The 26,025-nt window shown below is 40.0% G+C and overlaps 1 protein-coding gene across 1 annotated transcript in view; it reads right to left on the bottom strand.

Moving 5' to 3' along the window:
* DYNC2H1 (dynein cytoplasmic 2 heavy chain 1) overlaps window positions 1-26,025 on the bottom strand; it is a 372,682-nt gene that overhangs the window by 127,212 nt on the left and 219,445 nt on the right. Inside the window, exons 76-79 of the mRNA XM_034758872.1 lie at window positions 12,707-12,867; window positions 9,922-10,047; window positions 9,081-9,191; window positions 3,314-3,469 (exon numbers count right to left, since the gene is read on the bottom strand). Of these exons, the coding sequence (XP_034614763.1) occupies window positions 3,314-3,469; window positions 9,081-9,191; window positions 9,922-10,047; window positions 12,707-12,867 (554 nt within the window). The remainder of the gene's footprint in view (window positions 1-3,313; window positions 3,470-9,080; window positions 9,192-9,921; window positions 10,048-12,706; window positions 12,868-26,025) is intronic.

Consider the following 26,025-nt stretch of genomic DNA (forward strand, 5'->3'; position numbering starts at 1 on the left):
CTCCCACTGCCCTTCCCGCAGCCCCCATTGGCCTGGAGTGGTGAACTGGGGCCACTGGGAGCCGCAATCGGCCGAACCTGTGGATGTAGCATGTAAACAAACCGGCCCAGCCCGCCAGGGGCTGTCCCTGAACAAGCAGTGGACCGGCTTTGAGAACCACTGACCTAGATTACCTGCTAAAATGGGGCAATCAAATAACATGCATTTAAATACTGGAAATGCAATACCCTACATCTAGGGGGGAGGGATAGTTCAGTGGTTTGAGCATTAGCCTCCTAAACTCAGGGTTGTAAGTTCAATCCTTGAGGGGGCCACTTAGGGATCTAGGGCAAAATCAGTACTTGGTCCTGCTAGTGAATGAAGGGGGCTGGACTCAATGACCTTTCAGGGTCCCTTCCAGTTCTATGAGATACGTATATCTTCATTTATTTATAGGCACAAATACTGTAAGCCATAGTTTCCAGAATGCAATCCCCCATCCTGAAACAAGAACTCTGAAAAGGACTTAGAGATCATTAGAATCATAGAAGATTAGGGTTGGAAGAGACCTTAGGAGGTCACCTAGTCTAACCCCCTGCTCAAAGCAGGACCAATCCCAACTAAATCATCCCAGCCACGGCTTTGTCAAGCCGGGCCTTAAAAACCTCTAAGGATGGAGATTCTACCACCTCCCTAAGTAACTCATTCCAGTGCTTCACCACCGTCCTAGTGAAATGATTTTTTGTAATATCCAACCTAGACCTCCCCCAGTGCAACTTGAGATCATTGCTTCTTGTTCTGTCATCTGTCACCACTGAGAACAGCTGAGCTTCATGTGCCCCAGCCCCCTGATCATTTTCATTGCCCTCTGCTGGACTCTCCAATTTGTCCACATCCTTTCTGTAGTGGGGGGCCCAAAACTGGATGCAATAATCCAGATGTGGCCTCACCAGTGCCGAATAGAAGGGAATAATCACTTCCCTCAATCTGCTGGCAATGCTCCTACTAATGCAGTCCAATGTGCCATTGTAAATAAACTGAACACAAGCTCCCATTGCAAACTATCTTTCAACATATAAAAGGAATATTGAGCAAGAATAAGGAGGTAATATTACCTCTATGGTTTATTAGTAGCACCACTATAGGAATACTTGTTCAGTTTTAGTGTCCACACTTAAAAAAAAAATACACTGAAAAAGCAGACAAGGTTCAGACAAGTGCTACAAAAATGATTTGGTGTCTGGAAAACATGCTTAAAAAATACAAGGCTAAAGGAGCTCTATCACAGAGGTTGAGAAGTGACTTGGATACAGTATATTACCCACAAAGGGAGAAGATAACTGCTACTAGAGGGATCTAATCAAGCAAAAGACATAACGAAATTCAATGGCTGGAAGTTCAATTCAAAAAAATTCAAACTGGAAAAAGATGCAAATTTTTAACAAGGAAGGTAATTAACTAGTCATCAGAGCAAGTTACTAAAGGACATGGTAAATTCTCCATCATTTTGAATCTTTAACTCCACTTCTGCCCTCTTTTGAAAAGATATGCTGTAGTGTCAACCACACATTTTTGGGCAAGATGCAGGTATCATGGAGGAAATGGCTTGTGTCAAGCAGGAAGTGAAACTAGATGAACATAACTGGTCCTTCTGGCCTTAAAATCTGAGTGGTGAAGTTTAGCATATTTTTTATTATTTCCATGATTTCTGTGTGGACTGTTCTAATTTGAGGTTAAATTTTAAGTCTTTTGGTAAATTAACACATCTCTGCATAGAAGTCTAATTTTAGAAGCCTTTATGGACAAAGTACATTTTGAGAAATGACTTGAAGGAGGAAAGCGTGGAAGCATGGCAGACTGGAACAGGCAGTAGGTTATAGCTTTAGGGGCCAAAATCAGAAAAGGCTCAGTCAAGAGTGAGATTTCATAATAATTAAGTGATCTTAATTTATATTATACTGTTTTTAACAAGAAACAATATTCTATGTTAATCATATTTTTTTTTCTTTTTTCTTATGACTTTCCCTGTTCTGGGTCGGAAATTTTTATAGCCTACTTCCCAAACTCATGATTGTATGCCTGGTTGTCCTGCAAATTGGTCTATCTAAGGTCTGCTGATATCCGGTTCATGTGCCAAATCTTTGGCCTCTCCCTTGGTCCTCTTCTGTCTACGATCATTGCAAAGGTCATCCTACCAATATAACACTCACGTCTCAGTTGGATATGTCCACACCAAAGTACCTTCATCTTCTTCAACTTCCCTTCAATTGGAGCAACTTGCATTAGCCCTTAACCTAATTTTATTTCATGGAGTGGCCAACCAGTTGACCATCTCAATATCTTCATTTCCATAGTGGAGAGTATGCTGATTTATTTGCTTGTGGCTGGCCATGTCTCCGTTCTGTATACATCTGATCAATGTTGTTATACAATATCCTCAAGTGTTCTAATGTTTGAATGACGCATTCAAGACCAAACTTCCAGTCATAATAAAACAATCACGGGACAGGTTCATTTAGCCTCGGGTCCAAATAAAAACAAACCAAATGCAGGGAAGCTTCCTTTTCTCTAGTCTAAGTACCCACAAACCATGCAGGGCTGCTCCCTTCAACCAAGGATCCAGTTAGAAAACAAACAAACAAGTTCTTACTATGGTTATAGTCTCTAGGCTTGAGTATAATTTTTTTCAGTGCAAGCCAGGTAAATAATTTCCCAGTTTTTCCTCTTCCACCCAGAATCTAGGTTCAGGAGGAGACCGGATATCACTCTCTCTCCCTTGAAAGTATCTTTTCCTTTTTTATAGCTTCCACCACTTAGGAGACATAACTGTCAATTCTACTTCCTAACATTCTACAGGTCCCAGTTCCTCCCTCCAGGTTTGGCAACTTGGTGATCTTTAAGGGCTAGTTTCTACCTTTCTGTTTAGTGAAGAGGCTTTTAATGCTTTCTTGAATCAAACAAGGAGGGCGCACATACACTTTGTCACAGGGCCCCAAACCTGTATCAGAATCAGCTAACTCAGACCTCTAAGCCCATGAAGAGTGCCACTGGAACCAATGGGACTCTGAAAAGCTGTAGGTGTCTGTGCTATTAAGCCCCAGTTCTGCACTGAGGCCATATCCAATTGTTAAGATCTCCAAATTAGTAGCCACCAAAAAGTTCCACATCAGTAGCAATATTTATCACTTCTGCATGCCCAAACATACAAAAAAGTGCATATTTTATTTTAAATAGCAAACTTAAAAGCTGGTAAATATGAAATTATTTCATTATGAAATGAAAGAAAATATTTTAGTAAACAAACAAAATATTGGCAAGAAGTTAGAGTACTTACCTGAGGGATATAATTTCTTCTTTCTTGGCATGCAGCATGAAACCATGCCAAACTAAAGAGTGCATGGGCTCGAGACAAATTGCCCTTTTTACTAATCTGCTCTGGAGTCCAAGATTCATAGGTTCTCATCAAATTCTTTTTTAGGCCTGGAGGGGCCTAGGTAGACAAAAACAACATATATACGTGTGTGTATATATATATATATATATATATATATATATATATATATATATATATAGTTAAACAACATCATCAACAACGGCATATATATATGTCTAAATGTCTAACACTAATTCCTAAATCTTCAAAATTAACTTAATTCAATTTGGAAAATAAGAGAAAAGGATGATTAAAGAATTATAGTAGGTGGCCTAATAATAGAATCATCTTAGACTGGAGATAATGTTGACTCACTGAAGCGAATTCTGAACAGAACAATAAACAAATTAGAAGGACTGAAATGCAGTATAAGAAAGATTAAGGGAAAACCATCAGCTTGAAATGTGTTCATTTAAAAACAGACTGAATACAAATTTGTTCAAATACAAGTCAAATAGTTTATTGTTTTACAATCACTATTACTACTTATTATTTATATTTCAATAAAGCCTAGTGGTCTTGATCAAGGATCAGGACCCCCTGTGCTATGCATATAGTCATAGTGCATACATATGATAAGAAGAGACAGTGTCTGTTCAAAAGTACAAGTCAAGAGAACACGCAAACATAAGATGTGGAGAGCACAAGGGAACAGTGAGAAAATTGTGATTACTGTAATAAGAAGGTAACATTACATAACAGTTGCCAAGCCATTATCAAGTGTTTTTTGTAGGTATAAGAACACAAGAATGGCTATATTGGCTCAGACCAATGGTCCATCTAGCCCAGTATCCGGTCTTCTGCTGGCTGTCAGTGCCTGATGCTTCAGACGGAATGAACAGAACAGGGCAGTTATCGAGTGGAGAGGTGATATCAAAGGGGAGTTATGATTTAAATCATGTTTTCTTATTTGTAAAGATTTTTTTCCTCTCCTTTGAAAAAGAGAATGTTTTTGGCTAATTTCGCCTACTTACAGCAAGGTTACTTGTAACAGTAGCAAAATATTTTCTGACTTTTTTTAATAAGTTGATGATTTGCCTTAAAATAAATATGTACATCTTGACCAGATGATGATTAAGGGGCTTTGATAACCATATAATAATCACCAATGAAAACAAGTCAAGTGAACAACTAGTGTCCTTAGTAAGAACAAGATGTTGGGGTTACAAGAAGAGAGAAGGGAAAGAATCAGTGCAGTTATATCATTGTGGAGCCTCAGTGATTTTAGAGGTGGTGGATCTAACAACACCAAGGAGCTAGAACATCAGAAAAGGGACTTTGTGGGTAGTGTGTTATTAAGGCACGCGACATTGGTAAGGTGTCCCTACCCTGAGTGCCTAAAGTAAGAACTCCACTCAGTATGGAACTGCCAACATTTTGGAATGCAGAACACAGAGCCAGCAGACCTTGTAAACATGGAACTCCTGGGGTCTAACTCCTGAGCACTGTTGGTTCAGGTGTAGGGTGACCAGACAGCAAGTGTGAAAAATCAGGACGGGGATGGGGGGGTAATAGGAGCCTATATAAGAAAAAGACCCAAAAATCGGGACTGTCCCTATAAAACTGGGACATCTGGTCACCCTATTCAGGTGATCCTGAGAAGAGCATCTGCTCTGTCCACCCCTTGAATTACCTTTTTGTGGCAAAGAATCATCTGCTGTCAGAGAAGAAGAGCTAAACAATGTAAGAAACACCAAGGACAGCAAACTGCTATGTTCCAGTAGGTAGCCCTAGATCACCAAAGACATCAGTGAAGCATGCTCTGAAGATATGGCAATCCCACAGGTGCCTTGGAAGATAGCTCAGTATACTGGAATCTCTGTTACTAATCTAGGATAGCTTGCAGCAATGAACTGACTTGGGCAATAAAGTCTCATGGCAAAAACCTAATTAGATGCCAGTGCTCAGAACTGTCTTTCCAAATCAAAGCATCAAGGGAGCCCTTCTGTGACAGATGCAGTCAGGCAATTTCCTTTCAGTGAGTACCATCAAATCATGGAGGGTAACTAATGCTCAAATATCACCCCAGCCTGCTTGGCATCTTAGGACAGAGGGGATACCAATACCTTTAAAGCAGCTCCATGCCAGATGATGATGAAGGGGTTTTGACAACCATATAAACCATGCCAAAGTGTCAAAACTTGGGATATGTCTAAGATGCCAATGCCAAGGAGCTGAAATTCTGGTGGACCTTATCTACAGCTCTGATGGTTGAGACCTCACCTCTGAAGCTTGTGTGATTAGATACCTCACCTTCTGGCAACTATACACCAGTGTGAAGTGACACCTCACCTTCTTGGCACTCATGCAGCAAGTTTAAAGCACTGGCATGATGAGGCACTTCATCAATATGCAATGCACCTTATTACCAAAGCTGCTCCAGGGTGCCTTATCTGCCAATTGCTAAGATATTAGTGCCAACGTGCTGAGGTAGGGATGCTGAGGCACTTTTCCTCACTGGTGCATCCAGGCAGAGATGCTGATGCATTAGATTGCCTATTCTACATTGCATAGCTAAATCTGAGTCTCCTTTGACTGTCATCAATGAATCCAGGCAGAGGTGCAGAAGCATAGAGTATCACTCTCACCTCATACTGATGTAATAAGATTAAGACACAGATAACTGATTGTCTGTAGCTCATACCTCAGGTCAGATATGCAGGAATGCCTCTACTGCATGTCAGATTTCTGTGTCTTCAAGTTTCTGGGCTCAAGAGTTCCTGCAAATCTTGACCTCAACACAGAAAAATAAAGCATCTAGTCTCTAGATCCCTCCCAAGCCCTTAAGCCGGATAGCATGCCTTAACAACTCCAGCCAGGAGTAGAATTGGAAACTTTATCAGTCTTGTGGTGGGACCTAAGAGTTTGCCATCCAGAAAGTATCACAGGAAACAGCTTAAATGTTGTGTAGTGAGGTACTGGTGAAAGGAATTTTAATTTGAAATGAACCCTTGAAAAACAAGATCAGAGAAACACAAAAGAAACAGATTCAAGAACTTAATGTACAATTTGTCTGTCAAAGCAAGTGCTCTCAGGCCAGAAAGACAGACAGATACATCAAGGGCAAGCAACCGCCCTAAGCTGTCAGAGGCAGATAAACTTCTAAAATGAAGGAATTGCTCTGTGTTTCAACTGGTAGAAAAGAGCAGGAAGGAGCTGCATTGAACTGCAGATTTACTCCAGCTCACAGAAAACAACCAAAGCTTTGAAAGAAGCTACCAGTTAAGCCTGAGACGAAAGGTTCAGCACCAATTGAAAACTGATTACTTAGCATGACTGAAAGCTAGAGAGCAATAAATGATATTGTGAAACTACCCAAAGTCAAACTGCATCTAAAAAGAGCTGAAGCAGCAAAGCAAATGGCAGGCGACTCCTGTGGAGCCTACCTTGACTGACTGAGATTAGAAAAGAATGAACTGAAAAAGTGTTTAACAGGGAGCTGTGGCACTGGCAGTTGGAGTGGAACTTATATTTTCCACCTGATGAGTTTTAGGTGAATTATGCACCCTTAGGCAGAGGCTCTTAACTTTAAGTATGGCTGCCATTGTTGTCTTTTTCCATTACAACATTTTTTTGAGGCAAGAACTTAAGATATTGCAACAGGCATAAATCCCACCAATTCTCATAGATTTTGGATATAAATGTTTAAGTAATTTTTGATAGTCTAAGAAGAGGAGACACCTAGAGAGTGAGAAAAAACATCATCCTACCTAACAGAACCAATTCAGAAGAAACCAGTGTCTGCACTGTCACAGACTGAGTCATAAAAAGATTATCATCCCTGGATACTCTGAAAGATCACTAAATGGGAACTAAACCACTAGCCTGCAGACTCAGAAAAAAACATATTATACAAAATGATGTAGAGCATGATACAGAGTATCAAGAGCAACTTATGAGGCAGGAACATTAAGAAGTTATCATTCTTGCCATAAAATATAAAAGCAAACAAGAAATTCAGAAATAAATCGTTCATTCTGTTAACACTTCTATTTCTGCTTAGACACTATAGAAACTTCCGTATGATCATGCACTGTTCTGAGGCAATGACATTACCCAGGCATAATAGGATGCAATAAGGATTATGTAAGAGCCGTAAGTCTGAATTTCCACATTTTTGCTTGCTTAAATCAGATACGTTTTAAACATATATTCAATATTGTAACCACAGATTCACTATGCTATCTTTTAATAAAGTTAATTTTTCTAAACCCAATTTGGAAAAAAAAATTCTGGAAGTCTTATAAAAAACTATTTTATTTCATGGATCAGCAAGTTCTCATATATGATCATACAAATGATCTCTAAAAATATCCTAAGGTAAATGAATAGCAATTTGTGTTTCATTCGTATTAAAAAAAAGACAAAATCTAAAAAAACCCCACATATTCTGTATTAGTTACTGTGACAGGTTGGATCACAGAAACCCCTTTGGGACTGCCAACTGATGTGCTGAGACTACTTCTAACCCGTTTTCCCTGCCAGCTTGGGAAAACCTTGCCTTGTTTGAGCCAGACACACTTGCCTGCTGCAAACACAGACCCAGGTCTGAACCATGTCCCGTAAAAGCCGCAGGCTTAACTGAAAACAGCTTAAGAAGTGTTCCTGTCTCCAACACTCAGATGCCCAGCTCCCAATGGGGTCCAAACCCAAAATAAATCGGTTTTACCCTGTATAAAGCTTATACAGGATAAACTCATAAATTGTTCGCTCTCCATAACACTGATAGAGAGCTATGCACAGCTGTTTGCCCACCCAGGTATCAATACATATTCTGGGTTAATTAAAAGTAAAAAGTGATTTTATTAAATACAAAAAGTAGGATTTAAGTGGTTCCAAGTAATAACAGACAGAACAAAGTGAATTACCAAGCAAAATAAAATAAAACATGCAAGTCTGAGCCTAATACAGTAAGAAAACTGAATACAGATAAAATCTCACCCTCAGAGATATTTCAATAAGCTTCTATCACAGACTGGACGCCATCCTAGTAGGGACACAATTCTTTCCCCTGGTGCAGCCCTTGTTCCAGCACAGGGGGTAGCTAGGGGATTTCTCATGACTGCTACCCCCTTTGTTCTGTTCCACCCCCTTATGTATCTTTTGCACAAGGCAGTAATCCTTTGTCCCTCTCTGGGTTCCCACCCCTCCTTCTAAATGGAAAAGCACCAGGTTAAAGATGGATTCCAATTCAGGTGATGTGATCACATGTCACTAAGACTTCAAGGCTTCATCCCTCCCAGCCTGACTCACAGAAAGGCCTGCAAGCAAACAGAGCCATCCACAATCAATTGTCCTGGTTGATGGGAGCCATCAAGATTCTAAACCACCATTAATGGCCCACACTTTGCGTAACTACAATAGGCCCTCAGAGTTATATTTCATATTTCTAGTTTCACATACAAGAATGATGCATACATACAAATAGGATGACCACACTCAGTAGAATATAAGCTTTGTAATGATACTTTACAAGAGACCTTTTGCATGAAGCATATTCCAGTTACATTATATTCACACTCATTAGTATATTTTCATATACTGCAACGTCACAGTTACAATTTGCTGAACTTTCTTCTATAAGACATATGCCTGTTATTTCATCTCTCATGAGTGCATTAATACTTGTCTGTAGCTATACAATAAAAACGTTTCTTAGAAATCTTACTTCATACGTTATTTTCAGACTTGACTGAAGCAAAATCGGAGTAAATTTTGGATGAACTTCAGCCGTAAGCCACAGACGAAAATTAGGCTGGGGCTGAAGAGTATTCAATTCCTATTTTAAAAAGGAGATGTATTATATTAAAATTATGAATATTTGCTTTTGCAGCACAGTAAAAGTTTAAAGGTATACTATCAACTTAAATTCATACTTCTGTCTGAAAACACCTACTATTGTTGCAAGCAACATCTGGGATTACAAGAACTGACAGAAAATCATTTTTTCAGGTTGGTTTACTTTGTAGATTTCACAGCACTTAGTATATAGCTATTTCACTATTACACCTTTATAGTCAGTTTTCTCCTCTCTGTGTGAGTCTTTCACACAACACAGAAGAGTATCTTTTTATAAATATAAGAAATTATGATTGCAAAGCAACAAAAAACAGCAGGAAGACTCAGAGACAAGTATAGTACTTAAAACTAATTAAAAAAAACTGGATTCTGAGCGGACGTTGTTGCTTTAAGCAGTACACATTCTCAAGCATGTATGAGTCACAGTGGGACTACTCAAATAATTAAGTACTAATACATCATAAGGGTGACAGAATAGGGCTCTGAGGAAATAGTTCATTTTCTACACTCAATGAAAATTAAAGTCAAAAACACATCAAACGAGGTGTGTTTCTCTTTGATTTCAAACATGTAATCACACTGGTGACTAGGAAACCTGCAAATTTCTGTTCCAGACCCTTGCTTTTCAGTCATCAACTTTGCATACTTAGCATGGAAGTTGCCAGAGGTTTCTGAAATGACGCAGATGACTCTGATGCAGTTATCCTCACCTTTTCCAAAATAGGAAGCCAAGATACAACAAGATGCAAGTTCTTCAAACAAAGCCATCCTCCATTGCGTGCACATTCTTTTAGAGTTTGAATGGCTAAGTCAGCTTGGCCTTGGCCCATTGCAATCTACAAAAAGAAACACATTTGTATTGGGAATTTATTATGCCTTAATATTTTGTTCAACCGTGAAAACAAAACACTCTACTTAAAATTAGATTATAAATGCAAAATAGAAAGCTTATTCATCATTAACTAGAATTCTCTGAAATTTTTTCCTTTGAAGATCCCCATTGTAGGAATAAAACAAACCGCATAAATCTCCCAAACATTGCAAACATCTGAGTGTTAGGGAGTGTACATGCATCAATACATAGAATTGAGCATTCTAGACAAGATGAAAGGGATTTGATCTAGATGGCATATCCTTTATGATCTACAGGAACAATTGGTCTAATGTAATTATGATGGGATTAAAAAGGAGTCTGTTGCTACATAAGGATGAAAATGGAGATGGGTCTTTGAAAAAGATTGGATTGGAGCTCACTAGCCAAAATATCAAAATCAGTGCTTGGTACTGAAAGAGCTGATGCTGCTGGGTACTGAAAGAGCTGATGATGGCAGCGTTGTTTCCCTTTCAGGTTGACATACAAATTGCTTTGTTAGACACTGAACTCTGATAGTGTGACACTGCTGGTACTGAGATTACTGATACCACCTTTGGTAGCAAAAAAGATGGACTTGATTCTCTTCTACTCACATGGATGTAGATTAGGAATAACTATATTGAAGATAATGGAGTTATATCAGTGTAAAACTAGTAAAGGATAGGAGAAACAAGCATGTTTTCTTTCTATGAGAAGAGTGGGGAGATACAAATGACCTAGCATAGGACCTTGTCTTCTTCATTTTCTTAAGAGTGCTGTCTGTTCAGCTGCTAAATAAATTAGGACTTCCAAATGGAAAATCAAATCTTAAACTGAACTTTCTGAGGAATGATATATGAAGACAAGATTTCCCTTTCCCCATCTCAGTGAAACTGTGCCAGATGCCTATTATACTACTCTTAACGAATGTTCAACCAAGCTCCCCTACCATCTAACAGAGACTGTCAAATAACAAGGAATTTGGTGCAAGACAGGTTAAGAAGATGCCAAAGTGCTTCTGAGGGAGCTACTAAAGTGTCTTGGCTTCTCTGTCACTGATGAAACAGAGGTAAGGAGAACCATGACTCTGTGGATAACTCCAGTAGACATCTATTGATGGAAGAGTTGTCATGATTTTTATCCCTGAGTTCAAATAAATCAAAGAGTTTGTGGGCCTTCTCTTAGATTGGTGATGCAGGGATGTCCAGTGTATAAACCAAACATCTGATACCTTATCTTGGAATGCTTTTGAATAATCAGGAGGAGATAAGGAAAAGGTGACCAAGTTATCAGGTAAGGTGGAAGTAGATGCTAAACCCTCAATGGCCTGTTCCCTATCTTTCACGGTTGATTCAAAATTACTCTCTCAGTTTACAGAGATGATTTATGAGATAAATTAAAAAAAAAAAAACCAGAGATTCTGTCTACTGTGTGGAATGTTTGGGGAAGATGATTTTAGAGACTTAGTGCTTCTCTTCTAATCTTTTTTAATAGGACAATGTCCAGAAGATTTATCATAAGAATGTCACTCTTTGTCCAGATATTATTCCAAAACATTATATGGGATGGCCAAGAGGGGAGGGATATTCTTGGATCCAATCACACAGAGCTAATGTCAGATGTGTCAGAAGATGAAGAGTGAGAAAGCTGCTCTTGTATATATTAATAACAAGATGGGATCCCAGAAAGACTTGAATCGTTAGAGTATGAGAGGAGGGATAGATCACACTAGTGTTCAGTTGAGAAAAAGACACAAATTCAAAGGCTGCTGAGAGGCAAGATTAAACTGCCCCTAACCTGTTGTTATGTTATCAGAGGAGTTGAGGAAGATTGCTTCAGATCCAAAGTGGAGTACTTCATATTCAAATACCCATTGGGGATGAGTGCATCAGTTTTATGGGAAGACCTTAAAAGGTTAATTACTGTCAGGTTACACACATATCATGGACCCAATTGTAGCTAATCTTGGTCAGCTTTAAGCAGCTGACTTTTGGAGATGAGTCCTTCTCATCCTTACTGGGCATCTTTTTAAGAGCTGCATTCAATGGTACCAAATATTCTCTGCACTTGAAACCGAGAGGCTTAGAGAAGGTTGGAGTCTTCTGTTTATTCATAGCTGGATTTTCAGTTGCAATCCAGAGAGTCAGGCTATATTGTGCTGATGAGACCTGCTCTTGAAAAATGATCTTCAGACTCCTTTGTCAAATCAATTGACCTTTTGTACTGAAATGCAGTGCAGAGCAAACAACATGTGGAGACCAGTTCAGCTTTCACCCAGGCAGGAAAGCATCTGAAAGTGCTGGTCAGTGATAGACTTCATGCTGTCACAAAACATGCATCTCTTGAATCTAAGTACTTCCCCAGAGAAGCCATCTTGAATGATCTATTGGGCAGACCCGAAAGAGCAAAGTACTGTACAAAAACTACTATCAGCTATCAATTAATTAATACTTAGTTTTTAAGATTCTCAAACTATTTTACAGAATTTCCTAAAGAAAATGAAGATCAGTAGTACTGAATATTACTTTAATCTTTGATTTTACTTTTTCAGTTAAAAACAGAAATTAAAAACACTGCTATGACCATTGTATCATTTTAAACACAAACATTATATTATATCATTATGCATATCTGAGACCAACCTGGTGGTAGCACTCTCCAGGTCTTTCCACACTGGCAAGTTCTTGTAGTTCTTGAGAAGGATCAGCACCGGGAGAAATAATTATCAAGATGGGCTCAATTTCCAATGTTTCTTTATACAGACGTTTTAGATTCAGAGGTGGTGGGGACAACTCTTTTATTCCTGCAATTGGACAAATATTTAAAAAAATAAAGCAACAATAAAAAAATAGAATGTTCCTTAGAAATAAACTCCTTCCACTCAAAGATAAACCAGCTATATATATAGCTAGAACAAAACATCAGCTCCTAAAAGACTACGTGTTTTTTTTAAACTTCTGATTCATACAGAAGACCCACTTTGGTATATAAATAAGGTACTGTAATACAACAAATTCATATTGCAAAATTAAACAGAAAGACAAATAGGACAGATGCTATTATGGATATGGGACTGCCTTAGTTGCTGTGACTGATCTTAGTGACCACAAAAATGCGCCTATGTTAGAACCACGTTATTTATTCTAGTTCAATTGCAATCAATTGTTTACATGTTTATACAGACATCACATATGTTGGGGGATCAAATCTGGAACCTTCAGAACTAAAAAACCAAAACAAAACCACCCACCGTAACAATAGGAGGACTAAAGAGAGATTAAATTTACTTGTAGATGATGAGCAGAAACGGCTCCCAAGTGCACCCTAATATTGGGAAAAGACTTCTTCAAAGTTCACAATCTCAGGAAATGATGACAAGTGACAACTCTTTAGTCAAGGCCAAAATGAAACTGCTTTGATTTCAGAGAATAACACTTCCTTGCTGAGCTTTGAGAGACTGCACTTCCTTAGAGCATTCAACATCAGTATTTAATAAGCTATCATGATCTACACCACCTAGCATAGGGACTCTTCAGTTATTTGGATAGAGAATATTTGATTTTACAATGAGAAAGATCTGGTAGCACAGGTCGAAGCACCCATGCTCTAATGATCCACCCATATGATCCAAGCACAAAATTGATGCTCCTAAACTGGATCGATGAGAAGTACAAGAATGTTGTGCCTCCTTATCTACAGAAAGAGAAGAATTGGAGTAAAAGAATACAGGAAGTTTTGACATAGGCTCAGTGAAGGGTTAAAATCCATGTGCATTTTATTTAACAACCTGGTATATGGATTGTGCCAGCTCTTTTTCAGACCCAAAGTCCAGAGTATGGTCAAGAGACAGACCAGAGGCCTAGCAAATAGTGATCAGCTAAGAGAAAGCTGGGGTAAACAGATAATCTTGTTTTGCTAAAATAAGACGAGTCAGCAAATTGCCAGGTTTTGGAGCTAAGAACTAAATAACTGAGTCTTATTCAGAGTTGCAGATTGAACACAGAATCCCTGTTCCTATTGTGTTAGTTTCTTCTGTACGGAGACGTTCTTCCCACAGATCCAACCTTGAGTTTATGAAAAGTTGGCACATGTCAGTATAAGATATGGCATCCTTCCACCTCCCCTTCCCAGGGACCAATGCCTTGCCTTAAGACACACAGAAGACAATCTTTATTGTCATAGACTTTCACCGTTTCTTTGCTTTAACCCCTAGGAATGTACCTGTTGGACAATCAAAGGAGTTGCTCCATTCCTATGGACCCCAAATCAGAATTCAACATATATATTTTATACTAATAACATTTTATCAAAGTATTAATTAAATGTTAACTTGCTAACTTGAGACCATGGGCGGGGACATTATGTAACCTGTTAACTATTGGCTACTGTGTTATCCTGTCTTGCTGCAAAACCTATCTCGGGGTGTGGAACTGCTTACCTCGTCATTTTCCCCCGCCCCATGGAAAAATCTATATATTCTATTGTAATCAATTGATGGACAGTGTCTCTGAGCCTAATAAGCAAGGTGACACTCCCCCAGCGCTGTGTGTAATAAACTCCTATGCTTGACCTCTACATGGTGTGGATTTATGTCCTTCACTCAGGTTAATTCCAGTGTGGCAGTACCACCATACAAATATTATGGACGTGTCTTGCTTGTGATGAGGGCCTAAGTGACTAGGATGACCTTGCACAAGCCTTCTGCACCAGGATGAATTTCATCCATAATTTGCTGCAGCACGTCACTTTGATGTTGAGCACTTTGATCTAATTCAGCAAAGCATTTAAGTACGTGCTTAAAGTTATGTAAAAAGGATTTAACCACATGCTTCAGTGATAATTCTGTGCTTGACAACACTGCATTTCCTCTCACACATCTTAATCAGTTGAGGGAAACTGCAGCTAAGGTGAGGACACACAACCTTCTAAGCAAACTGGCCAGCACTTCTTAGGGAGCAAACGCTCAAACTACCCGAACATCCGGTTTAGCCCTCTGTTACTATGCACCAAAATACAGTGCTCCAATCTAGCTCCATTCAACTCACGTCAAGTTGGTTGACACATAACTATGTTGTAATCATGTGCACACATCTGTTGTGAGAGTGCGACAGCCAGAATGGTTGAGAAGATCAGGGCAAACCTGAGCCTACCACTGTACACAGACATCTTCAACCACCCAAGAGCGCACCTGTCATCAAGGCACTCACTGTGGGCCCACCTGTCCTGCCCAGATTTCTCTGTGAAGTTTATGTGGTGTGAAGAATGGTCTGCAGCTGACGTCAGAAACCAGTCTCTTATAACGGTCCTGACCATATGCGTACCTGGCTTTGATTTGCTATGCCATTCATCAACACTTCTTAACGGATTTTGATTGGGTAAGGGTTAATATGCAGCCAGCTTGCACACTTTGGTCCAACAAAAGGATCCCTCATGCAGCTGTTGCCAAAGAGACAATGCCACACATCAGTGATGACTGCCCTCTGACCAGATTTGATGGTGGACTGAGGGCTCTACACTTTGCTAATGAGGCTGCTGCAAATTGGCTTTGAAAGTTCTGCATCTGATAAGAAAAACTGAACTGAGCCTAAGATAGTGAGGTGTTAGGTGCTATAGAAACCCTACGATGACAAATCAACAGATATGCTCCATGTCAAACATTAAACCATTTTTAAAATTTATTTGAGTTTAAAAGAGTGGGGCAAATTTTTAAACATATTTACCTCATTTTAGTCTAATAGCCTATATTCTATAGTGCTTTAAATTGTTAAAAGCAATTTTACTAGACACTCCAGAATATACATGAAGGTCCTATTAACACCAGCTTCGGGCTGTCTCAGTTCAGGTGCCAGACAAGACTTAGTTTGTAGCAGACCAGAGCTGCAATTGAAGGGAAAGTCCTGCTCAGCTGCAGTTGCAGCATGCTCAGTATAAGAAAATGATAGAGCAGAGGCTTATCATTGGAGTGAATCCATTTGGAAATATCTTCCTCAGGGATAAGCTTTGGATAAGCACTGTGTCCAAGTGTTATATTTCCATATTCGACAAACACCACAATTTTCTCCTATACAGTGATTTATAGCATATGACTACTGACTGTATACTCATTCCTACTGGTTAATATTCTCCACATCTACTCATACGGAAATTCAAAAAGTATAATGAATTATAGTCTTTCTTCCCTATATGCTATATCAAGTTTTCAATACCTACAATAACTTAACTAGGCCTAATTATCAGTGGTAGCCCACTAATCACCACCCTTCTTGAAAAACCACTCTGCTTTCAATATTCAAGCCAGTTCTCTTTTGACACTGACTTTTCCAACATTACCTTTCAGACCAGGAACTATGTTTTATTCTGTGTTTGTACAGTCCCTAACACAATGGAGTCTTGATCCTACCTAGGCAAACTGGGCAATAATGTAATAGAAGTAATAATCAGTGTGAAGAACTAAGAGTGCAATATGGATATATGCCTAGTTTCCTAGAAATCATATTAGATCATGGGAATATCTCATGTCTTAGCCTTGAGTGAAGCATTCTTGTAAGATTCAGTTATTCTTCTAGCTCACAAGTAAGCAACTGCATGACATGTACCAAAACAAAGCTGCAAAGATCATTTCAGGCTTACCGGCTCTGATAGTGTTGCTTTTAAAAACAAGAGGTTGCTAGGAAACAAAGTTAAACAAATCACTGAAAAAGAATGTAAGTGACAGCTATTCATGTTCAGATGATGACAAGAAACTGAGAAGGTATCTTAAGTACTAGCATCAGAATACCTTAAATGAACGACACAAAGCTATCTCATTTCTCAAAGTGGAAGCCTACTTCTTTCCTCAGAGTAGGTGAGAATTAAACTCTAAATAAATAATAATTCCTAGGCTATTGTAATAAACTAAAATAATTCAATATTAAACAAAGGCTGTCTAATTCACACTGTACAAAACTCATTCAGGGAACCAATCTATTTAAAGTGTACCCTCCCACCAACTTATTGTAAAAACCTTAGAAAAATATATATTTAAAAATAAAACTTAAAAAGTTAACCCATCCTGTATGTTTTCATCTTGTAAAACATGCAAAAGTATGTGAAAGAATGATGTCTGGCAAATCATTAGCCTTCAATATTATTTAATCACTTTTGCTAATTAAAACAAAACAAAAACAACCCCCCCAGAAATAACAACTAACCTAATGGTAGACATTTCAATGAGTCTACCTGAATAGGAAAGAAGACGACACCAGCCAAGGCTCCACCATGATGTTCAAGAGCTGGGAGAACCAAGGCATCCATATTCACCTGGGGTTATCAAGCTTGGCACTGTCTGCTCTTCTTCAAAATCCTTGAAAAAAGGGGGGAAAGTGGAAATAGATATTCTGTTTTCAATTCAAGAAGAAAGCATCCCAGCCCAGTGCTGAAGGGTCAAAATTGGGGGTTGGGGGGAGGGAAATGCAGGGAAGCTTTGTATTATTTCTTGATGTGAGAAAATCTATTGACTGTATGCCATGCAGATGATAAATTCAGTGAAAAACTTCAAACCTGTTCACCTGGGGCCAATAACTCATGGCTAAGACAATCCATTCTGACAGTTTCCTTCATTTGAGCTGTTGATCTTCAGAGAAGATAATTGAATTTCTCCCAAGGAACATATAGCTTTGCCTTTCAAAAGGAGTCAATTGCTTTTCATTTTTTGCTTTCCAACAACATACACCACTTCTGTGTGATTTGTCAGCCTTGCAAAAGCCCACCTGATAGGTCCAAATGGTTGAAGATATGCTTTTACTTTTGTTAAGACCAGGTGTCACAGCATGAAATGTTACTTTAGATGTACTCCCCGCTCCTGGAGACTGGCATCTATGGGATTGAGGGTTGGATTCCAGGGTTCTGAAGAACTGAAGGAGCTGGTCAAACAGCAGTGCAAAGACCACCACCTCATTTATTACCAGAGCTCGGAGGGAATGCAAAGGGAATCCTACCAGGACTGAAGACTGATTCACCAGTTGAGAAGGAAATTTTACATATACTATATAACTGTGCTCAGAAAAGCAATGCCCGCACACGTTGCAGAGTGACCCAGCCAGCAAGGAACAGACCCGGATGAGGTTGTATGGCTGCAGAGGACATATCAGATCCAATGTTCTAGCCTTTTTTGCACCAGTCACCAGATTAATGAAATGGGAATCGGGGAAGGGTGCGTGACTTTTGGAAATGTGCTTTGTGAAGTAGTTCAGTGTCTCCTGATAGGAAGAAGGATGCACTCCAGGAGGCACACCTACAGCCCACCAAAGTGCTTTTTAATAGATGAGTGTAAGATGGAGGTACCAAAAGATCACACTTTGATGTGAGCACTATCAAATGCTGAGTCAGAAGATAAAACTGACACCTGAAACAAGTAACATACGTGACCCATCACACTGTGGTGAGAACTAAGTTCTGAAATTATAGTGTCAGATGGGTGTGACAAGTTGACCTGCAGAGTTCTGGAAAGAAGGCTAAGCCAATGATCACCATGAGAAACTGGGCAAAAATGTCAAACATCCAACAGAGGGTACAATTAATTATCTTCATGGTGTTATGAGGAATGGTCATAGAGTTGGAAGGGGGTACTGACCTGGAGGTGAACTGATGACCTTTGTATCCACCTTTGGAACCTCACAGGATTCTTATAAGAGGTTGCTTTAGAGAGAACTCAGTTTGTCCCCATTCACAGTTAGTGTTATTGAAAAAGACTGTATTAGTTTTTATAGGTTTCAAGAAGGGGAGAAGGACACTCCAGGAACCCAGAATCCAAGACCATCACCAGGTTAGTAAGTCTTTGCAGAAGTTTCAAGTGCTCAGTTTGCAGATGTGACAAAAATGGAAAGAAAAACGAATTTGGAGCTATGGTGCTAAGGGATTACATAGCCATTGTGAAGTTGTATGATGATCTGAGGAAGTACAACAGAAGCAAAAGTAGCATATGGGACACAAAACCATAATACAGATCTGCTTGTGGTATTGCAGGCTGAGGCAATTAAAAAGTTAAAAGGTCAGGAATACAGAGCCATTATCTCTGAGAAATTGTCCTGAGTAAAGAAAAAAACAGAGGAGGAGAAAAAAGTCTGACATCTAAGCACAACATCCAGATACAATGAGCCAAATTCTCTGCTGGTGGAAATTGGTGTGGATCTAGTGAAGTCAGTGAACATTTTTCACAGCAGCTTTGTTTTAAAGTTAATGCAGCTATGGCAATTTATGCAGCAGTAAGCCTGGCCCAATTTTTTTTAACCCCTTGTATCAGGGATCTGCGGGTAGTAATGTTAACAGCATACAACAGACTAATGCTATTTCTAGTTGCAAACAGAAATAGCAGATTTAATTATATCTGTTTTGGCAAATAATTATGATTTATCTAGATGCAAAGGGACTGAATGAATTCAAGTGTGGTTTAGTTTTAGGAAAGTGCCTGTGAGAAAGAAATCTGATGTGCTGCTTAGCATACATTTTATTTTATTTCTGGATACCATTACTGCTTTCCTAAAGAAAATGGAGCTGTAGATAATTAATGTCAAGCCTCTTTAAAAACTGTATTTCCATTTTAGCCAGATTTTTTTAAACCAATGAGAAGTCACCCCAAATGCGGCCACCCTATTGGAGGTCCTGGACTATCTGTTGACTCTCAAGAAATAGGGTCTCACTAAAGGTTCACTTAACAGTAACTGCAACCTTTAACCAGCAGGTAGAAGGATAATCATTTTTTTCTCAATTGACCATAAAGAGGTTTCTCAAAGGCTTTCTCATAGTGAACCTCCTTCCCCAACCCAGACTTCCCACTCCTCAATGGGATCTCAACCTGATGTTAAAAGGACTGACTAGACCACCATTTGAATCCATGCCCAACTGTTCATTAACTCATCCTGTTCCTGATAACCATGACCTTAGCAAGAAGGATAGGGGAGAGAGAGGCCCCTTCACTGTGATCTTCCCTGACAAAGTCACTCTTAGACCACAACCGAAGTTCACTCCCAAGGTGACTTCTGATTTTCATGTAAATCAGCTTATTCAACTTTCATCCTTTTATCCTAAACCTCATCAAGATAATAGGGAAACCATCCTACGTATGCTCAATGTGAGGAGAGCCCTGGCATTCTATTTGGACAGAACAAGAGCATTCAAAAAAATCTCTGAAACTCTTTCTTTCTGTTGCAGATAGATCAAAAGGTGCAGTGATTTCAGCTCAAAAGCGCACCTCATGGGTCTCGAATTGTATCAAGCTCTGTTACCAGATGCGTAATGTAGCACCCCTATTTTCAATACGCACACACTCTATGAGATTGGATTCCTCTTCTGTCGCCTTCTCCAAGGGTATCCCTATATCAGCAAACTCCAGAGCAGCTACCTGGGCATCTGCACATAACGTTGTAGAACATTATGACATCCTGGGGAAGTCAGCCGTCGACACCAGTTTCAATGCCATGCTACAGATAGCGTTGGTACCGAAGGTGGTTGTCAGGGCCGAAAGACTTGCACTGATGGGTTCGGAGATGTTGACCTAGCAGTGAGGTCTGTTGGTGCCAGGTGCACCAGAGTCGGTACTGGCGCCAATGTCTGTACCAACGAAGCCTTCCCCAGGGCAGATCCTCTATGTTTTTCATGGCCCCACGGTAATGGTGCTTCTTTGCCCAGACCCATCAGATCTTTGGGCAGTCCAACTTGCTCGGTACTGTGCATGTCCTGGGCACCAGCTTTAGATGGCATTGGTGCCATCAGTACTGATGGAGCTGGACGTCGTTTTTGGCTCCATCAGGGCTTGTTATGGGGTCTCACAGACCTTTTCTTAGAGACCCTGCATGAGTGGCTCATCTCTCTGGGCTCAACTCCCTTTGAAGTAGAGGGTTGTGGGTGAGAGTTCCCGCCGGGACTCTGGGGGTTGCAGGACCGAATCCATGAGTAGGATTTTGAGTCTTTGCTCTTTGTCTTTCCTGGACCTGGGCTTCAGTTGCCATACTTTTGTGGAATGTGCTTCTCTCCCAGGCAGCGAACACACTGCAAGTGTCTGTTGGTCACTGGGATAGATTAGTTGCAACTGAGGCACTTTTTGAAGACTGGGGAGCCAGGCATACCTTTGTCCGGTCGGGGGGAGGGGCCTGAGAGGGGTTGGCAGGAGGAAAGACCTTTCTTCAATTTATTTATTTATTTAAGGCAGGACCAAACAACAATACAAAGGAAGTAACAAAGAAAAAAGGCTTCAAGGGAAGCTAAAATTAGCAATTCTAAAGGGAGTTAACGATCCATGAATGGACAGCTCTAGCCAGGGGTCGGTTACAGGGGATTGAGGAGAGATTGCTCTGCACGCTGGGTAGCCTCTTGGCAGGAGGGGAGCAGCACATGCATGGGCAGGATGGACTGCTACCAAAGTTCTCCGATCACCAGCACAGTGATACATACACAGTGGAACACCCTTATAGGGATACTATCCAAAGAAGAAGTTCTGCTTTTACTTCATTCACTTCAGTCAACAAGCCTGCTAAACAACCAGTGGGGCCACTGGATGATTGAGATGCTAAAGGAGCACTCAAAGATGATAAGGCCATTGTGGAGAAACTAAATGAATTCTTTGCATCGGTCTTCACTGTTGAGGATATGAGGGAGATTCCCAAACCTGAGTCATTCTTTTTGGGTGACAGATCTGAGGAACTGTCCCAAATTGAGGTGTCATTAGAGGAGGTTTTGGAACAAACTGATACACTAAAGAGTAATAAGTCTCCAGGACTTGATGGTATTCACCCAAAAGTTCTGAAGGAACTCAAATGTGAAATTGCAGGACTTCTAACTGTCATCTGTAACCTATCATTTAAACCAACTTTTGTACCAAATGACTGGATGATTGCTAATGTGACGCCAATTTTTAAAAAGGGCTCCAGAGGTGATTCTGGCAACTACAGGCCAGTAAGCCTCATTTGACCTCATCTGGAATACTGTGTGCAGTTCTGGTCTCCCATGTTTAAGAAGGATGAATTCAAACTGGAACAGGTACAGAGAAGAGCTACTAGGATGATCTGAGGAATGGAAAACCTGTCTTATGAAAGGAGACTCAAAGAGCTCGGCTTGTTTAGCCTAACCAAAAGACGGCTGAGAGGAGATATGATTGCTCTCTATAAATATATCAGAGGGATAAATACCAGGGAGGGAGAGGAATTATTTAAGCTAAGTACCAATGTGGACATAAGAAAAAATGGATATAAACTTGCCATAAGGAAGTTTAGACTTAAAATTAGATGAAGGTTTCTAACCATCAGAGGAGTGAAGTTCTGGAACAGCCTTCCAAGGGGAGCAGTGGAGGCAAACGACATATCTGTCTTCAAGACTAAACTTGATAAGTTTATGCAGAGGATGGTATGATGGGATAGCCTAATTTTTGGCAATTAATTGATCTTTGACTATTAGCAGTAAATATGCCCAATGGCCTGTGATGGGATGTTAGATGGGGTGGGATCTGAGTTACACTACAGAGAATTCTTTCCTGGGTATCTGACTGGTGAGTCTTGCCCACATGCTCAGGGTTTAGCTGATCGCCATATTTGGGGTTGGGAAGGAATGTTCCTCCAGGGCAGATTGGCAGAGGCCCTGGGGGTTTTTCGCCTTCCTCTGCAGTGTGGGGGACGGGTCACTTGCTGGAGGATTCTCTGCACCTTGAAGTCTTTAAACCATGATTTGAGGACTTCAATAGCTCAGACATAGATTAGGGGTTTGTTACAGGAGTGGGTGGGTGAGATTCTGTGGCCTGCATTGTGCAGGAGCAGGAGTACCGGTGTCGACGGCGAGCACTTCCGGGATCGATTTATCGCGTCTAGACAAGACGCGATAAATCAATCCCAGAAGATGGATTGCTTACCGCCGAACCCGGAGGGAAATATAGATGTACCCAAAGGGTAGGAATAAATGGTCAGTTTTCAGAATGGAGAGAGGTAAATAGTGGTGTCCCCCAGGGATCTGTACTGGGCCAAGTCCTATTTAACATATTCATAAACGATCTGGAAAAAGGGGTAAACAGTGAGGTGGCAAAATTTGCAGATGATACAAAACTACTCATGATAGTTAAGTCCCAGGCACACTGGGAAGAGCGACAAAAGGATCTCACAAAACTGGGTGACTAGGCAACAAAATTGCAGATGAAATTTAATGTTGATAAATGCAAAGTAGTGCACATTGGAAAACATAATCCTAACTATACCTATACAATGATGGGGTCTAAATTAGCTGTTAACACTCAAGAAAGAGATCTTGGAGTCACTGTGGATAGTTCTCTGAAATCATCCACTCAATGTGCAGCGGCAGTCAAAAAAGTGAACAGAATGTTGGGAATCATCAAGAAAGGGATAGATAATAAGACAGAAAATATATCGCCTCTATATAAATCCATGGTATGCCAACACCCTGAATACTGCATGCAGATGTGGTCGCCCCATCTCAAAAAAGATATATTGGAATTGGAAATGGTTCAGAAAGGGGCAACAAAAATGATTAGGGGTATAGAACGGCTTCCGTATGAGAGATTAATAAGACTGGGACTTTTCAGTTTGGAAAAAAGGTGACTAAGGGGGGATATGATAGAGGTCTTTAAAATCATGAGTGGTATAGAGAAAGTAAATAAGGAAGTGTTATTTACTCCTTCTCATAATACAAGAGCAAGAGGCCACCAAATGAAATTAAAAGGTAGCAGGTTTAAAACAAACACAAGAAAGTATTTTTTCACGCAATGCACTGTCAACCTCTGGAACTGCTTGCCAGAAGGTGTTGTGAAGGCCAATACTATAACTGGGTTCAAAAGGAGGATTTTTGGAAGATAGGTCCATCAATGTCTATTAGCCACGATGGACAGATGGACAGAAATGGTGTCCCTAGCCTCTAGTCCCTAGTTTGCCAGAAGCTGGGATTGGGTGACAGGGTATGGATCACTTGATGATAACCTGTCGGTTCATTCCCTTTGGGGCACCTGCCATTGGCCACTGTCAGAGGACAGGATACTAGGCTTGATGGACTTTTGGTCTGACCCAATATGGCTGTTCTTATTTTCTTACTTAAATGCAGATGGAATTTCAGCATCAGAATGCCCATCCACTGCACGATGAGACATCCCTGAAGAGCCCCGGTTTGTCAGCATGAAGAATTGCACAGCCAAATTACTAGGGTGGAGGCAACAGATTCCATTTTACAGCAGTTCTCAGGCTCAGGATGGATAACATTGGGTCAAAGTTGACGTCTGATTTTTGTCCTGGTCTCTGGTGGACATTGCCTCACTCATGCCAAGAACCACACTGGATACGTCTGCCAACATACATAGATACTTTCATTGGGGAGCTGGCTTCAGCCTGTCTATTCACTGTCATGATGGACATTACTTGGCCAGTAGTGACCTCTGACAGGGAGGCTAGTGCCCCCCAATTAAAGATACTGGCATTGTTTGCTCTCTTGGATCAGGATTCGACTGAATGACTAATCTCCACAGAGAGGAAGCAAGACAAAGAAAAACAATAATGCCACCATAAAAAACCCAACAAGCATGGGTCAGAGGCCTAAATTCCTATGCTCATAGCACAGCTAGTGTGAATAGTTGTTCACAATGGCAAAGAAGTGGCAGATGTAGGCTGCATCTGAGTTTCCAAGCTTATATGAGAAGCGCCTGGACGGTCTTTGGCTTATTAGCTGTTTCTGTGACCTTTGTGGGCATGCTTAACCCAGTCAGTCAATCTCTAAACTGGAGACTTACTTCTTATGTGTAAGAATAAGTATGAATAATAATCTGATATTTCACATTTTGACATGAAAAATGCTAAAGAAGAATGATAATTATAACTTTTTCAAAAGAATATGACATATAAGCAAGGAATTAAGGGTTTTCAACTCTTATGCAAGCCAATGTCTAGTCTAAACTGTTTAGCAAGCTAAAGCATATAAGGCCAAATGCTCATAAGAGTGAAAAAACAAACAAAAACAGCATTTGTACCTGCAAATAGACTTACAAGATCATTAAGACATTTTTTCAGACATCACTATTGCACCTTTTAGTCAAAATGTGGCCCACCAACTCTAAGCAAATTCAAGTTCTAGGTCAATAAACAAAATGAAAATTGTTAAAATACTGGTGAAAGCCACAATGATGAGTTTTACCAAACTCAAAATACAAGAACATGTTCCCTCAAATCTAGGGCTGGCATAAAGAACTGAGACATAACTGTGCAGTGGACGAGACATTATACACACAGAGAAGAATGTTAATTTTCGACAAAATATGAGACCTTTGCAGTATATTAACTATGCCAAGTTGTTCTTCATAATCTAAAATGTTACAGGTTGAAACAAGCTGTTGTTGACATATATTAATAGGCAATAGCTAGGCCTTTCACAGAAACTCAGAAAACAGTGAAGGGCATTGCTGTATTTTTTAGATATGGCTCAACAGCTACTGGACTGACATTCCAAACTGCTTACTACCAATCCATGCAAAATGCCGATCTACAAAAATATTGCAGCATTATTTCAGTCATGTCACACCTCTGCCTTTGAGTCCCTTTACCAGCTCCCTTTTACCTTCACATCAGACACAAACTTTAATCCTTATTTTTAAATCTTTCACAATTTAGCCCCTCCCTGCTATTTATCCAATCTCTTATCCCACCATGATGTAACCTGTTCTCTTTCCCCTACCAATAACAGCAGCCTTTTTCATCTGCTTGTCTACTTCTCTCACAAACAGTTTTTTCCATGCTGCCTTTTATGTGTGGAACCTGCACAAACAGGTTTGCATCGCCATTGCCCTTGTGTTCCTTCAAATTCCTTCTCCGCTAGTACTGTGATACCCAGGTAAACTCCCTAGTGATAATGGCTAAGGAAGTAAATAGATTGTTAGAGATTCATTAGTAGTTCATCCTCTTTTCTCGTTAATGAAAGCTCTGAAGACCCCAAATTGTACACTAAAGAT

This window comes from Trachemys scripta, chromosome 1 (assembly GCF_013100865.1).
Source record: "Trachemys scripta elegans isolate TJP31775 chromosome 1, CAS_Tse_1.0, whole genome shotgun sequence".
NCBI lineage: Eukaryota > Metazoa > Chordata > Testudines > Emydidae > Trachemys > Trachemys scripta.